The 16906-nt window shown below is 34.6% G+C and overlaps 1 protein-coding gene across 2 annotated transcripts in view; it reads right to left on the bottom strand.

The window, feature by feature from the left end:
- Window positions 1-5586: 5586 nt before the first annotated feature.
- Window positions 5587-16906, bottom strand: part of LOC108365567 (DNA fragmentation factor subunit alpha-like) — a 118805-nt gene continuing 107485 nt past the window's right edge. For both annotated transcript variants that reach the window (XM_017619652.1, XM_017619724.1), the window contains exons 4-5: window positions 15455-15759; window positions 5587-6546 (exon numbers count right to left, since the gene is read on the bottom strand). In XM_017619652.1, coding sequence (XP_017475141.1) covers window positions 6033-6546; window positions 15455-15759 — 819 coding nt within the window. In that variant the 3' untranslated portion in view covers window positions 5587-6032. The remainder of the gene's footprint in view (window positions 6547-15454; window positions 15760-16906) is intronic.

Below are 16906 nucleotides of genomic sequence, written 5' to 3'. Positions count from 1 at the left end.
CAAAAGATTTTCAGTTACTGCTTAGTTGCTGTTTACAGTCGACCGAAAACGGTTTCCATTCCCAATTGGGCGCAAAAATCCCAGGCTCAAAGGCAACATTGTATAAAAAATTTTCATATTGAATAATAATTTTTTTTTTTTTAGTTCTGAAAAATAAACTGTTAAACTTATCCATTTAACATAAACGATCTGCACACTTGAGTGGAAAGACTTTCCTGAAAAATTTTCAGGAATAGACTTTTACCGTTTCACGTCAAAGGTTATTTTTTTTTTAGTTGGGATTTTAATTTTGTGCCATATTTTTTACGATTTTCGATGGGGTTCTATAAAGTAAAATCCATGTACCAACTTTTCTAGTCATTCGGCCATGAAGTATAACACCCATAATAAATAAAATACTAATAAGCAGGACGACAGACTACATGGTAGCCATTCTCGACTACAGCTGCAATATTCAAGTGTTATTCCCATGCAGAAGAGACTGGAGGTGAGACCAATTGGCAGATAGTGAGGCTACCGCTCTATACAACTACGGATCCAAGCTAAATTGCGATGTGGGAGCGGGAGTCTACTCAGAGAAACTCAGTTTTTCTCTGACTCTACGCTTGGGAAGATATATGGGCATATTCTAAGCACAATATCTAGGTATCTTCAAAACCTCTAAAATCGTACGCATTAAAGTCTGCCACTAGAGTAAAGCAGCAATATATTCTGACTGCCCGGCGGCGTTATTTGCAATAACATCTCCGGTTACCAAATCTAAGCTGGTTAGGCTCAGTGTCTCATTCAACCACCGTCTTTCTAGCCTGGGTTGCCGGACATAGGAACATAGAAGGCAATGGCAAGGCCGATGAGCTAGTTTGGACGAATCTGAAGCGATGGCACTGGGTTGCCCTCTCGGGATTGCATTTCCTTGAACTGGCTAGACACAGGTGGTCGACTGACTATAACAGGACGAAGACCTTAGACCTGCTTAGCACATCAAGACCATAGGTGCTCAGAATTGTAGCAATCATCGCGGAGCACAGCGCCATAACTAACACAATTTGTTGCAACTGTCACCTAGAAAATAGCGAATAAAGTGTCCTGAAATTTCCTATGTGAATGCCAAGGCCTTTCTATACCACAAGGGGGATCGATAGAATCATTAGAGAATCAAAATGGTTCGACCAAGCAACATGCACAAATGGCGCAAAAATGCGCTAATTGAATCCTTGGCAGCGACTAGAAAGAACTGCAACCAACCAAAAAGTTCAATAAGTTCGAGCGTGGTCATCGCTCTCTGGAACATGAACTTTATGAGAGGATTCCGAAAATGGTTTTTATGAAGGAAAACCTCGACGAAGTGTATTCATCGTTGGAAGCAGATCAGTATATGGCACGCCGGGTAATAGAGGCCATCAGTGAGATTCGTTACAATTTACTACCTCATAATTTGGCGGTTGCTCCAAAAAATAGTTAGTCCAACTCATGTATCATCTGGTCCTGGAGTTCTGCCACCGTTGAGCATGGCAGTTTTATACCTTACCTTTGAACAACAGAAGATAGGATTGCTTTCAACTACTCTTCCACATAAATACGTCAAAACATTTTCAACAATTTTTTCATTACCATTATCATCGCAGCCCCATATATTTAAAGCATAGACAGGCGGCCGTGTTAATCCGGATCAACTTGTTAATACAGAATTAACTGCAGTTAAACTGAAATAAGTCCTGCAGCTTATCCTTAAAATTAATGCGGATCAGGGGAATTTGTGATGGCAACAAACTAGCTAAAACGGCCAGCTTTTGTCTATTGTACAAGTAAGTAAACAACCAAAGTGAGTTTGGGGTTTCCGGTAGCCAAGGGGAAGATTTTTTTTATTTTACTTTTTTCTTTTGTTTAATTTTATTTCACATTACTTATTTTATTATTAGATAACTAAGTTTTTGTATTAGGTTTTATTAAAAAGTCCACAAACATTTAAAGAAATAAAAACCAAGCAATGAAAATTCTTCTGGCCGTTGGACTCGAACCTATGACCACGTGGCTCCTTGACTAGATCAACTCCGCCATTAATCCATATAAGAGCAAATCTCACCTTTTTTTTTGAGTGTAACTCCCTTCTCTGGCAGAAAAAAAACGCTAAAGCATTCTTCTTGCATTTATTTCAACCAATGGAGTTCTTGAAACAAGTACCTACAATAAAATATAAATCAAGTATTTTGAAAAATGTTAGCCTTAAAACGTTTGTTTAGGCGAAAAAGTACCGAAATTGCTAATTTTTCCATTGTCACTCGAGAAAATCATAATTGTTTTTTTTTTTTTAATAACTTTGTGAAGTTTTCAAATAGAATATTCATATAAGAAGCAATGGACTTTGAAAACAAATACAGCATATCTGTGAAGTTTCAAGATTGTGCTACCAAATTGTTCGCGCAAAGCCTCTACAATTTTGAGCAGATTTAAATGACTAAAATTTAAAAATAAATTTTTGCGTGAGTTCTACGTCCTTTAGCGGATAAGTATCTAACTATATATCGAGCCCTAACCGCCCAAAGGATGTAAGCGACATTATTTTTCAAAATTTTCTTTTTGATGCCGAAATGCACCTTCGGCATCTAGATGCATTTTTGAGTCAAAAATAAAGTTTGAAGAAAAGGAATTCGCTTACATCAATTTTGCAGTTAGGGCACGATATATTTAATTTAACTTAACTTGACTGATACACCTTGCTCTCGTCTCTTACTCTCTTTTAACTGATATATTTTTCGCAGAAACACACCTACATAGGTACCTAAATATTAATTGCTATCAATTTCTATGCATTTATTTGCCGTTTTATTTAATCTTGAATTTTCAACTACAAGCGCATGCTCTCTACTTGCGTTTATTTTATTGACTGCCGATTTCTATACTAAATATTTTATTTACTTATGTTGATCATTGATCTTCTTCTATTTCAGCGCCTCGCTGTTCCTTTTCATCTATGTAGGTTTCTTCTGTGTTTCACTTTTGTTTCTGTTTTTGTTTTTTATACCTGCCTTACGTTTTCCTTTAACATTTACGTTACGTTAACTTTCGTTTACAGACATCTAACTTAACTCATACGAGTACGCTTACAATTACTTTATTTAGCTGCTTTTTTTTCAAAAGTCGTTAATTTGTTTCTCCTTAATTTAAGCTTAGAGCACAAGCCCGACTTTACGACTGGCGGCTGTTACATTAAAGTTTCTTGACTGTTTTAAATTTTTTGTTAAGTTTTTGGAAGTTCTTTAAGTAGCGCATACGCACATAAGTATACATATGTATGTATGCATAGAATAAAATTGAATTTTCCTTTTTTTATTTTAGATATTTTGTATATGTATTTAAGTTCAGTTTACATAAGTTTATTACGTACTTGTCGCTGCTGATTTTTTAGACAATTTTTTCTCTTTCATTCGTAAAGTTTTTTTTTGTTTTTTTTTCGTTTCAAATGTTGGTCGTTTCAGGGTTGCAAGGAATATATGTAAGTTTGTATATATATAGTTATGTATAAGATTGAGCGTGATTGTAAAATTGCAAAATCTTTACTGCATGAAGTTACGTAGTCATTACTTTACGTAGCGTTTATATCATTTCTTTACGTTTTTTTTTGTTACCACTTCTCTCGCTGACTTTTTTTTTATTTTGTCTCTTTTCGCTTCATTTTTTTGCTCACCACGATTTCGTTTACTTTTTAAACATTTAACATTAAAACACTTGTCACTCGTATCGTAATATTTTGAGTGATATTAGACACGAATGAGTGAGTTTGACACTTAATTAAGTATGAGATATACACATATGCTTTGAGTGAAAATGTGCGTCGAAATACTCATGTGCTTTGACTGATATTTTGTGTGGCTGAATTAATAAATTTTAGCGCCAATAAAAATGTCATGCCTCTTGACTCAAAATAGTGCTATTATAACTTACCAACAATAAAGTGTCTACAAAAAAGTGGGAAAAGAGTAAAAGACAAAAAATGATAGATAGGGAAGGTATTTAGTTTATATGCCCTCAAAAATTACTCAAATTCCGAAAAAAGGGTTGAGTGAATTTTTGAGTTAAATTTTTAAGCTAAATTTTTGAACTGAATTTTTGAGTTGAATTTTTAGTTTATTTTAACTAATATAATAGAGAATGTTTTAATCATAACAAATATTCCATATGCACAAATAGAGTAGTGTTTTTTAATATTATTGAGTGAACTTCGATTGAGTATTTTTCGTAAATTAATTGTTTTAACGCTTAGATTGGAGACTGCATTCAATAACATGCCAACAATGTTTCTACAAACTGAGCGGAAACTGAATAAAATCAATATGGCGAAAAACAATTATGAAAATTAATAACAATAGAGGTGCACATTTCTTTTTTAATCCTTTACAAATTTAAAAAAAAAAAATCGGGAACAATTTTTAATGAAATTTTTGCAATATTGTGAGTAAATAATAATCTGAGTTTATTTCAGCTTTTGTTTCCAATATCAATGAGTGATCTTTTTTATTGAGCTAATTGCGAAAATAAAAGGCAAATATGTTTACATTTTTTAATAATAAATGAATTCCTGCAAAAATTAAAAATACAATTTAGACGGAATTTCTTAACATTAAAATGCAAAAGTGTAGATAGTGACTTGAGTGAGTTTGTGTCTACTGAGTATGAAAATGAGTAATATTATGTTCAAGTGCATATTAATGAGTGTACTGGTGCCGAAAAATTTTAAATGTCCGAGTGAAATTTACATTGAGTGGATATAATTGAGTACATTTTGATTGAGTGTTTTGCCAAAATTGAATGAAACTATAAATTTCTGAACATTTAATGAATGCTTACTACTTTAATTATACATATTGGTAAAATAATTTAAATGGTATGTCCTTAACTTCAAATGGAAATAATAACTTGAGTGAGTTTTTGTCTTTTGTGAGTATAAAATTGAGTAGTATTCTGTTCGAGTGCATCTTAATGATAATGGTATGGCCAAAATTTAAATGCACGAAAGAAGTCTTTGTTGAGTGAATAACTTTGAGCGAATAATGTTGAGTGAATTGCGAAAATTAAATAAACTATTAATTTTTGAGTTACAACTAAACGAAATGCAAAAATTAAGATAATGACTTCAGTGATTTTGTGTACAAAAGTGAGTGATATTGTGTTCGAGTGGCGCCAAATAAAGTTAAATCTCGCGTTCAGGGTTTATATTGTGTGACTCGTAATTGCGAAAATTAAAAAGAACTTCACATTTTCAAGTAAAATATAAATAAAATCAAAATATGAATATAACAACTTGAGCCAGTTGGTATTACTTCAGTATAAAAGTGAGTGATATACATATTATTCGAGTGCTTCTTAATGAGTATGTTAGTGCTGAAAAAGTTAAAATGCGCGTGTGCAGTTTATATTGAGTAGTGAGTGGTGTTTGTTTGTACACGTATTAATATTTGTTTATTTTTGAGTGAAATTTCGAGTTATATTGTGAAAAAAGCTAAAAATACAAGTGCGAAATATTTTTCATTTAAATAAGCTGCTACCACAGTTTTCTTAAATATTACGGAGTTATCGATTCTTATTTTATTTTTTTTTTATTCATTAAAACAATAAATCGACTGGCGCTATGAGTGCTGTGCTACTGTTTTTTTTTTCGTAGTCTTCTCTAGTTACTTATTTGAAAAATTTTAATGCTATTCAGCATTTTTTATTTCTGCCTTTTCGGTCGCCTATCTGCCCACACTTCTCGCTAAAGCCCGGTGTGCATGCTATTGCCCAAAAATTCATTATTTCCTTTTTTTATTGTTTTTTTTTTTTTGATCAACATAAGTATACACACAAACCATAAGTTAAATTTCAATTGCATACATTATAGTTCATTGATTTACCGCTTGATTACAATATAATTTGTCAGGCCCCCAGCATTTGCTGCTGCCGCGCCCTTTACATACAATTCGCCTTTCACGCGTCGCTTAACCTTTCTCCTTGCATGCGATCTCTAAATTTCAAGTTATACTACTAAAAATCGGTAGTCATATATCGTTTGTTTTATTATTGTTGTTACCGCCAGCTGTCGTCGTCTTTTGCTGATTATTGTTTTTTGTATTTGTTGTTGCCACTGCCGCCGCCGCCGCCGTCGCCGCTACATGCGTCTCCACAATGGTCACCACATCGACTGAGGTCATTTGTGCCTCCATTGCTGCTCTGCGTTTAGCTGCTGCTACTGCCGCTGCTGCTACATTTTGCACTTGTTCGATTGTCTTGTTTATTGTATTAGTCTGTTGTTGTTGTTGCTGCTGCTGTTGATGGGCCATTAGTCCACCGATATTTACCGTGGTTGTGTTCGCTGTTATAGTTGTTGTTGTGTTCGTGTTTGTTGTTACTGTTGTTGTTGTTTGCGCTACATCCATATTCAATTGCCGACTGATCTCCATATCGATAGCCTCAGCATCCTCCGGATAACGTTCCGAACAAAAGATGGCACCCTCGCGCAACAGCTTTAACAAGTTAATTCGGTCCTCAGCGTTTCGCTTTGCACACAATGGTCTGTAGGTGAGAGAAAGAGAAAGAGAGAGAGAGGTGTGGAAAAGAATGAAAAAATTAAAAACAAAAGATTAGTAAAACCCGAAGATTAGAAAGTAACTTTATATGCTATCCAACAGAAGTCCGAGTGAGTAATTTTTTATGAGTCCGCGAGCATAAAAAGGCAATACGGCAAATGTCGCTAAAGAGATCTTACAATAGAACTTTCGGTCTAGAATTTTGCTCATAGAAAATAAAAAATTTTCCTTCGTACTTCTTATGGCTGCGAAATGAGTTAATTCTTACTTTGAGATGAGCTATTGAGATAAATATGAGTGAGTTAGTATACGTTCTGAAATACAACAACAAATTAAATATTTTTGAACATCGAAATAAAATGATTCTGTAAAATGTAGAAAGGGACTTCGTCATTTTCGAAACAAAAAAAATATATGTGGAAACTAAAAAATAAACAAAGCAGAAAGAATTTAGCCGGAAATTTCCCATAAAGTAAATTATATGCCGCCAGGAAACCACTAATTTAACAAATTTTATATTAAGAAATTTAATAAGAGCACATAGTAGAGAACTAAAGTGTCCCTATGGTGTTTTTTTTTATAAAAATTAAAACATTGGTAACTTTTAAGGAAATGAATTAATAAAAACAAGGCTTCGTACCTTTCATGAACATCAGCAAATTTTGCTTCAACCTATTACTGCATTTTACATTAGTTTATTGTAATCTAAACAAAATGTTTATTTATTTATATTCAATGCAAAAATCTCAAATTTATTTAAAAAACTCAAATCTAAACAATGAGTGGTGTGCAAGATATGCCGCATAATGCAGCGATAAAAATGATTTTTACTACTGTGTATGATCGATATGTAAACCAGGACAAATAATTTGATATTTTTAGCTGTCTACATAACGGAGTTATATAGCAAAAACTCGTATCTGAACAATCAATGGTATAGGAGGTATAGCTTATACTCTCAGTAGACTTTGTATGATTATTTAGAAAATATCTCGATTTTAGCCGTCTAAATGAAAGACTTTTAAAGTAAAACCCCATATCTGGGCGATCAGTTGTGTCGAGGCTATAGGTTATAGTAACCCGATTTTCGTAGTTTTCGTGTCAAGCTTTCTGTTGATAATGAGTGAAAATAGTGCGAAATTTCATATTCCTTGCGCATAAATGGAGGAGTTATAAGTGTGAAGTAAATTCTATGTCACTCAACATGAAAAAGTCTAAATTTATGTGCTTCTCTAGATAACCGTTTCGATCAAATAACTAACTAATAAGGATTTGTGATCATATTGCTGATCGGTTAACTAATTTCATCCATCCAGGTGAAATAATTCTTATTATTATTATTGCGTTAAAAATTTGTCTTGGGATTCCGCTTTATCTTTGAGTCCGGTAATCTATGAGTCTGCCATATCCACCTTAGGCGCTGCCTTTCTAATACAAGCGTTTTAATTTTCATTTTGGTTAAATTATGTTTTTTGTCTTCCACGTAAACTTTCTGGGGTGTGGAAATGTTGGCGGCTGCTCTGTGGGTGCCTTGTATTAAGTAGCAGACATTCTTATCAAAGAACAAAGCTAACTTTTCAAAGCACAAAATCTCATTAGCGTCAGTCCAAATTCAACAGCTTAATCAAATTTGAAGCTTCCAACACAAAAAGTAGTGTACAATGCGTCACCACTAAAAGAGCTTTCACTCGCAAAAAGGGCAAAAACCGCACGTTTCAATCAAAAATCAGGATAGCAGCCAGCCAAATAGGTAAAAAAGGAGCTATGATTTCCATACGCATATCACCACATAAATGCTTACACGCACATATCTTCATACATACATATGTACGTATGCATTTGAACTTATGTGCAAGTATATGTATAAATTTGAAGGCGCTTGAAAGCCACCGCCAAATAAAGCCAATAAATCAACGGTGATTTTGCATTTAACGGCACAGAAAAAATGCGTACATGGCCATGGCTGATATACATATGTAAGTATGTTTATGTACAAATACACAAACATATTTATTTATTTATTTATTTATTTATTTATACACAGCCATTTGTCGGCAACCAGCCAGACGCACTCCTGCTACGTTACGCTTTATGAGCTGTTGTGATATGCCAGGATTGTATGCGGATGACGTTTTCATTATTCAGACAGCATACAAGTGTGAATATTTGAATGCATGTAATTGTACTTATGTACATACACGTGTACACTAGACCGGATCTGTCCTCATGCGATAGAAAAAAACTTTGATAGCTTACTTTGAGAGGATTTCAGGGTCATACTGGCGAGTACTAAGAAGAGCCAAAATCGAATTTTCTTCGTAACTCTTTTATTTGTTACTCGATTCCACATGGTTGAAAAGATAACTTTTCGTACTTTAGTACTGTTATAATTTTTGGATTCATAATGTTCGACGTAATAGAAAAATTTATCAAAAGAGGATTCGTTGGATAATTGGAATTTTTTCGAGGAAATGGATTTGAAGAAATTTTTTTAGGAAATAATAACTTTTACGGAATAGACATAATTAAGGAAAACTCTGTAGGAAAACAGAGTAGAAACAAAGATTTTTTTTAAGCAAAACTATTTTTGCGGTAAAAATTGATTCTTCGGGAAAAATTATTTATTGGAATAAAAAAAATTAACACAAATTTTAAAGGAAAAACTAGTTTGCTTTTCGAGAAGCTCACATAATGGAAACAATTATTTTAGGAGAAAAAATATTTTTTATTTGAAAGTTGGAACTTTTTAGAAATATTTGTTTTTAAGAAACTTTCCTTCAAAAACAATTTTTTCGGAAGAAAACATAGTTAGAACTAAAATTATGTTTAAAGAAAAACAATTTTTTTAAATTTTCAAACAGCAGAAACAAGGATTTTTTGGGGGAAACCTATATTTGTGGTAAATAGTAACTAATAGCAGTAGTAAGGTAATAGTTTTCTTTGTAAAAAAATATTCATGGGAATTAAAACTAAAAAAACACAGGAAAATAATCAGTTCAGCGAAAAAATTTATTTTGAAGATATTTACACAAAAAAGTCATCATGGAAAATGAATCTAGAAAAATAATATCTATCAAAAAAATTAAAATTGATGATTAAAACTGATGAAAAATTTAATAAATTTAGAAAAAAATAAATTATATTAAATTGGATAATTACATTTTTTATAACAAATACCTGGAAGAAAATTTCTTTTAGCTAAAATTTATGAGAATTTTAAAAATAAAATTATTTTTTAAATACAATTTTTTTGTTTGATACCTGAATTTGATAATTAAGCTTTCGATGCGTCACCGTATTTTTTATAATTATCGGCTTATGGTCCTGATGGGGTTAACTCAACTTGTACCTCATTCAATACAGTTTTACTCTTCATAAATAAATACGTTTTTGTAAGCGATGCATTTTTTTCTTTGGAGCCGGAAGTATAAATAAATAAACAGAAAAGTAGAGTGATCTTAAATTTGTCTTTAAACCGAAGGAAACTTTGGCTGTTTTTAGAACTCGCCAAAGATGAACATTTTTGTTCTCTCAAAGCAAGCTTTCAAACTATGGGGTAATTGCAAACTTTTTTCGCGACCCGGTCTAATGTACATACATATATGTACATAAATTCACAATTCTCATACATACAATAGTGTTTCTGCAAACAAACACATGTAAACTGTAAATATATATTTGTATGCGCAGCGCGTAAGCCCGTAGGATAGCAGCTTGAGGCATTGAAACTACCTTGAAAGCGACAGCTGACCATCAGCTTTCAGGTACTACCATCACCACAAATAATGGACTGCGCGTGTACTGAATGGGCAAATGTTTGTAAGTGTGCACTCAAAATGTATAATGATGGCTGCTGGTCAGTTAGAACATACATATGTATGTATGGATATGTGTGTGTGAACAATAGAAAGCTTTTTGCCTAAATAAATGCCGGTAGTGCCCGAGGATGTGGCAACCTTAGTTTGGCGTTGAAATGCATTTAATTGCATAAGCGCACACAAACGTATACTACACTAAACCAAGCACACTTTGTGCCTTAGTAAGTCATAATGCTTTGGCCCACTAGTTCGTACATACATACATACATACATCCCTGCATAACGAAAACATTTCCATTTATCACACTTTATTAAATCATTTGTAGCTATGCTGTCTTTTGCTGCATGCAACATATGTTTGTACTTTCTGGATGCCTAGTTTTTCTTCGCTTTCAGCTTTAGTGCGCCAGCTATCACGGCTACATGCTGCATAATTCATTTCCCAGTTTCATGTCATATTTTTTCATTACCACATCTCTTGCATTTCAATCGCTTGCTTACTAAGTGTGAGCCTCGCACACATGCATGCTGCCAATTTTAAAACAGCTCCCGGCCAACTAGCCCAAATTTATCCGACCTCCAACAACTATCTTTCCTGCCACCATGCGATTGGCTTTTTGAATTCTCCTTAACTCTTTTTTTTTTGTTCTTTGGTCTACAATGTAGTTTCCCTCGCTTATTTTGCTTTCAACCATTTGCTCACAACCAGTTTTTCATAAAATCACAATCCATTTTGCGATATGAATAAACCATATAGCCGCTATGGCATGACACGGCAAAGGAAATTTAAAATGGCTGGCTATGTCCGGTCGGCTCGTTTGTCAAAAATTTGATAAATTATCGCGCTTTTCAGTACGATGAGGAAAAAAAGGAAACCTTCATGACAAAAAACGCTAATGGAAATTCCGTAATGCCTTGCTTTCACTGTGCCCCGGTGCTTATAAAATATTACCATACACTATTGACTAAATCGAATTAAGAGAACTGCATACTTGCTTTTTGCATGCCAGATGAACGCTTAAAGCTTTTGTATTGATTTCAGATTTACTATAGCAAATAAATGGTAAAACTGCTGTAGGGCTTATTGCCCTCACAAGGTACGAGATCACACACTGTCCGTTGCTTTTTCACATGTAAGACCTACATTGAGTTCGCCGAGTTCGAGTCTAGGATAATAGAAGTTAAATCGGAGAGTAACACGCGTCTCCTGAGGCAGCCTCTCAGGACGAAAGTTGATGAAGGTGGTAATGTTCGTCCATCGGTAATATCGTTGATTACTTGCCTGGGGTACGTCGAGTTAAGTGATTGTACGTTAAGGTTCCTAGGATGAGTTCTTTTTCTATAAAGTATCTTTTCGGGCACTCACGTCAATAGCAGTCGACCAGGAATTGCTAGCTCAGCATGATGTTGACTTTCCAGTCTGTCGGGACTTTAGAAAAATCATTTCCTAGTTAGAGGTCTAGAAAAATTATTTTCAAATTAGATGTTCCTCTGGGAAACAATATATTTCTTTGGTCAGATTGGATGTTATTAGATGATTGTCCTAGTCAAAGAAGCAGGCTTCGGATTGGTTGCTCTCCAGCGTGAACCTCTAATCCGACAGTCACACGGTCACCAGAGATCTTAGCTCTTTGATGGTTGGTTCGAGAAGAATAAAAGCTTGTCTGACTGATTAAACTCTTTGGGTTCCGGATCAGAGCGGAACTGCTTGAAACTGCATGGCAGAGAAACTGGCAAGACAGGAAATGCTTGAGAAAGTACTCCCGGGTGCAGGAAGTCTGGGTGCTACCTTAACCTCGTGTGGTCTACTTCTGGTCAGATGAGCATTTAGTCAGCTCAGCGGGCGATGGGAAAAGAACTTGGAATGCAAGGTAGCTTAAGTAGTTTGGCGTCATGTAGACCGAAATCAGTCTAGGGAGTTTTAGCTGGTCATTGTGTGATAGTTAAGCATGCCATAAAGCTGAATATTACGGACTACCTTTACCGCACCAGATGCTTGTAGGAAGAGGACATCATCTCAATACCTGCTGCTCTGGTGCCTCACATTTGTGAGGCAAAAGTCCAGGCGCTTTCGGGAATGTGTATCCGTCGCTTTAGAAACTTCGTTGTGAACACGGAGGGTTTTTTTCATTAAGCTTAGGTGTCATCGCTTTGTGCCTCCATCCCGGTTTCTACCCTCCACCCATCCTTCCGACCTTCCTATGTGTTTCTCCCTCCTCTCTTAAAAGAACCACAATGGACAGCTTTATTCATATCTAAGAGTGCGTTTACCTACGGAGGCTGCCTTCATACCTTACCTGACCATAGTCAGGACAGGACCTTCGACTATCCTTTTCCTTTAATAGACTCTTGAGCTACTTAAATGGTCACAATCAACGAAATACTACTATTTTATATGCATGGAATATATGTTGTCGAAGAGTTAGAATGCCGCCTCTGCCCTGAGGAAACGAGGAAACTTCTAAACACATTCTTTGTAGCTGTGTGGTCTTGACTACATCGAACCCTTTGTAAGAAGGATTTTGGTCGCCAAGGCCATTCTAGTATTCACTAAGGGAGCCGTAAGTATCTTAGGCATATTGTATATTGGCCAACCAAATTTGGCGCACGTAAAAGGACATGCTTAGCCCCTTCATTGAAGGAGAATTCAGCGTACATGCATAATTGGTTAGGTATGTATGTATATGTATGTATGCAGATATTTAAATGCCGGTTTGCTATTCGCGCGACAAGCTTTTTTAAAAACGAAGTAAATTAGTACAAATTGTTAGTAATTTTCATAAGAGTTTGAACAACTCCTTTCACTAAATGGCTTTTAGTAACTTTAACGAGACCCTAACTTATTTTATTTTATTGATTTTAGTGCAGTTTTGACAAAATTTTCTTGCTAAAAAATCTTTTGTTACACTACTTCATTTTATTCCTTTGATTGTACAAGTTAAATAAAAGCTTGTTTTTAAAAAATATTTTTCTTACATTATTTTATTTCTATCTAGATCCCTACCTCCGCCCTGTTCGTTCTAACTAAATTTATGTTATTCTGTTTTCCTATATGTTCATTTTTATCTCTATACAAAATCAATAACAAAATCGATAAAAATATCGATAGCAAAATCGATAACAAAAATCGATTAGAAAATCGATAAATATATCGATAACAAAATCGATAAAAAAATCGATAACAAAATCGATAAAAAAATATCGCTAGCAAAATAGTTTAAAATATCGATTACGAAATCGATAAAAATATCGATTATTATATCGATAAGTTCCGAACGTATCGGTAGCAAAATTGATAACAGTATCGATAAAAATGTTGATAACAAAATCGGTAAAAATATCGATAACAAAACCGATAAAAATATCGATTATTTTATCGATAAGTCCCGAGATCCCGAAAATCTCTAAAATCACAAACTAGCTCCCAGATTGAGTCTCTGTGTCTCTCTCTATTTCCTTTCTCTTTAATTACCTTTATTTTAATCTTTCTTCCCCTATCTTCATCTTTACTTTTATCGGTATCCTCATCCTCATCTTTGTTTTTACTTATATGTTCATCATTTTCTTCATTATGGGAGGGAAGGGGAATATCCTTTGCCCTTATATATTTAAATAAAGTGTTTAAATTTACCTTGGTCTTCATTTTTGCCTTTATCTTTACGCATCTTTGNACGCTTATCATAACATTTTGGAAAATGGGCGTGGCACCGCCCACTTATGATCACATATATGTATCTCGGTAACCGTTCCACCAATTTGTACCAAACTCGGTATGGTTATTGTGCTTGCCACATAAAAGCAAAACGTTGAAAATTATTGAAATCGGACTAAAATTACGGCTTTTCATATAACGGTAAATTTTAGAAATGCTTGAAACGTCAATATTTCGAAATTTAAGGACGCTAATTTATTCAAAATTGATACACCCCGGCTTACCATGTAGCGGTAGCTTTCGGAAAGGTGAAAAGCCATATATGTAATACTTGCGCCGGGTATTTAATGTTCGGCCCCGCCCGAACTTAGACTTTCTTACTTGTTTTCTTTATCTATGTACGTACTGACCTTTACTTTCATTCTTGTATTGGTCTTTTTCTAAGTGTTATTTTGTAACCTTTTATTAGCAAATTTTTTTTTAATTAGTACCATATGCATACACACAAGAAGCACTTGTTTCAGCCCCAACCATTTCCGTTGCGTCATTTCCTTGTGCAATTTCCGTTGAATTTGCCAATTTACTCCCAACCAGCCAACCGCCGCTAAAGAAGTTTCACTTCAAACATCGATCGGTGTATCGTGGGGCTTCTCACCTACGATAGTTCTTACGGTCGTTCGAGAATGCTGAAGATCTCTAGAATCGTTTCAACAGCAACACAGTGGTATTTCGGGAAATGAGAAAGCAGTAAAGTTCATGGGAAAGAGATTTGAAGTAGGATTGTACATTTCTATTTTCCAACCTCCTTTATTTAGCAAGGTGCCAAAAAACGTATTTTGCAAAAATTTTAATTTTGTTGCGGATTCCAGTAAAAGACCTATCCAGTAAAAAAGTTTATTCGGAAAAGAAAAATTATTTGCTTAAGGCGACACACCCCTACCCATCTAGCGCCTGTTTTTAAAATAGCGAAGATAGATTTTGCAGATAAGCGTTTTATAGCTTTTGGGTAATCTTGTATAAGCTTTAAAACACTTCTGGCTTTTGAAAAAACTTGAAGGTGGGAGTTTGAACCGTTAAGCATGATTTGGGTGTTGTTGGAATGCAGCTCTGTTTGATAACAGCTAATGGGGAGTTTTTCATTGCATATTTTTAGGCACTCAAGGCCTTAAATTAAAAAAATCGACCATTTCGATCAAAAATATAGGAAAATTTTGCGAAAAATTTTGATAATGTTAAAATAAATAAACCAATATAATAAGAATGGGTTATCTATGAAACTAAACAAATAAATAAATAACAGTAAATCTAGTCTTAAAAAACATCTTAATATATATAGTTAGATAGTAAGTTAGAAAGAAAGTAAAGCACATCGAGACAAAGATGTTGCGGGGGATAACCACCACATCTGGGCCTCTCCCCCTAACCTGCCTGAATCCTTCAATTGCTCCATGAAGTCCTTGCCCGTTATATCCACCAATGAATTGGGATCCATATTCGATAAAGAATCCAAATCCGGATCACTCAACACCGATACATTACACAGGTTATTTTGCAGTTGTCCCACTAGCTGTTTTATACGAGCGGTCTCAGCTGCGGCATCGGTGGTATCACCGGGTGGCTCCATGCCACCGCCGCCGACGCCAACGCCAACACCACCGCCACCACCAACACCAACAATTCCGCTATTGCTGCCACGATTATGACTGGTTATGGTAACATAGTTGGTGGGCTGTAATTAGAAGAAAAGAAATGCAAAGTTGAACTTGATTACAATAAATTTTTATAAATTGAAAACTATTTGCAAGATAAACACTATATTTTTAAAGGTTAAGTTTGTATGAAAAACATTTATTTTTCTGACATCAATTAAGTTTCTTTTATAATTTTCATTTGCTAACCGCTAACTACATACTTACATACTATGTACATACATACATATTACTGTAAAAATATTCCCCTAGTCCCACGCAATTTCGCACAAACACACAGTCACTCAAAAAATTTTTTTTTTCTCTCATTAGGTTTAACTTGTTTTGCAATAACTACATCCAAGTTTAATTCTATTTTGATGCACACAACGGGCCTCAGTAAAATAATGCCAACTCGCTGTCAAGCGTTTTTCTGATTTCGCCAATGCAGCAGTTTGTCATGGCTTGTCGCCATTAATAATTATGAGCCTTTGGAGTTTGAATTATTGAACAAAGTATACAATACAACAAAACGAACAACAGCACTTAGGTCCGTATGGGGCGGAAATGACTTTTTGCTGGCCTATGAAAGGAAGGACATGCAAGTGAGTGGAGAATTACGGCTTTACTGTATTAAGTTTAAGAAGGTCAACGCACATTATTAGACTTTTCCTTAACGCAAGAAAATTTCAAACTTACACTCTCCAAGGAGCACAGCTGAAGTTTTGGGGCTTTTTTCTAAGCAATCGCCTTAAAAATTGATAAGTTTTTATCTGATTGTTTCTATATGTATACTTTGAGTTTGCTTTACCAAAAATTGTATGACTTTATTCATAATAAAAAATTTAAGAAATCTTCATACAAATTTTTGATTTATAAAGCAGTTAAAGTATTCTATATTTTTTATGAATTTGGGGTACACCTCTGCATTTTCAAAATTTCTTGAATCCTTCCACAATGTTAAAAAAATCTAAAAAATTATAAAAATTAGCAATGCAACTATGTTGAAGACTTCCACTACCATCACTCCTATGTCTTTCGATGACCAGTTTTTCATACTTTAGAGAAGTACGAGGGAAGAGACTGATTTTAACGTGTGACTCAAAGCTGAAATATCGAAGTTGGGCGATGCCCGTTGGCAATCCATCCATTGAAACTCCACACAAGCGACGACCAGCATTTACACTC

The sequence above is a fragment of the Rhagoletis zephyria genome, unplaced genomic scaffold, assembly GCF_001687245.7.
Source record: "Rhagoletis zephyria isolate East Lansing unplaced genomic scaffold, Rhagoletis_zephyria_1.1 Rzeph_scaffold_00002, whole genome shotgun sequence".
NCBI classification, from domain to species: Eukaryota; Metazoa; Arthropoda; class Insecta; order Diptera; family Tephritidae; genus Rhagoletis; species Rhagoletis zephyria.
This window is presented reverse-complemented; position numbering and strand designations above follow the sequence as displayed.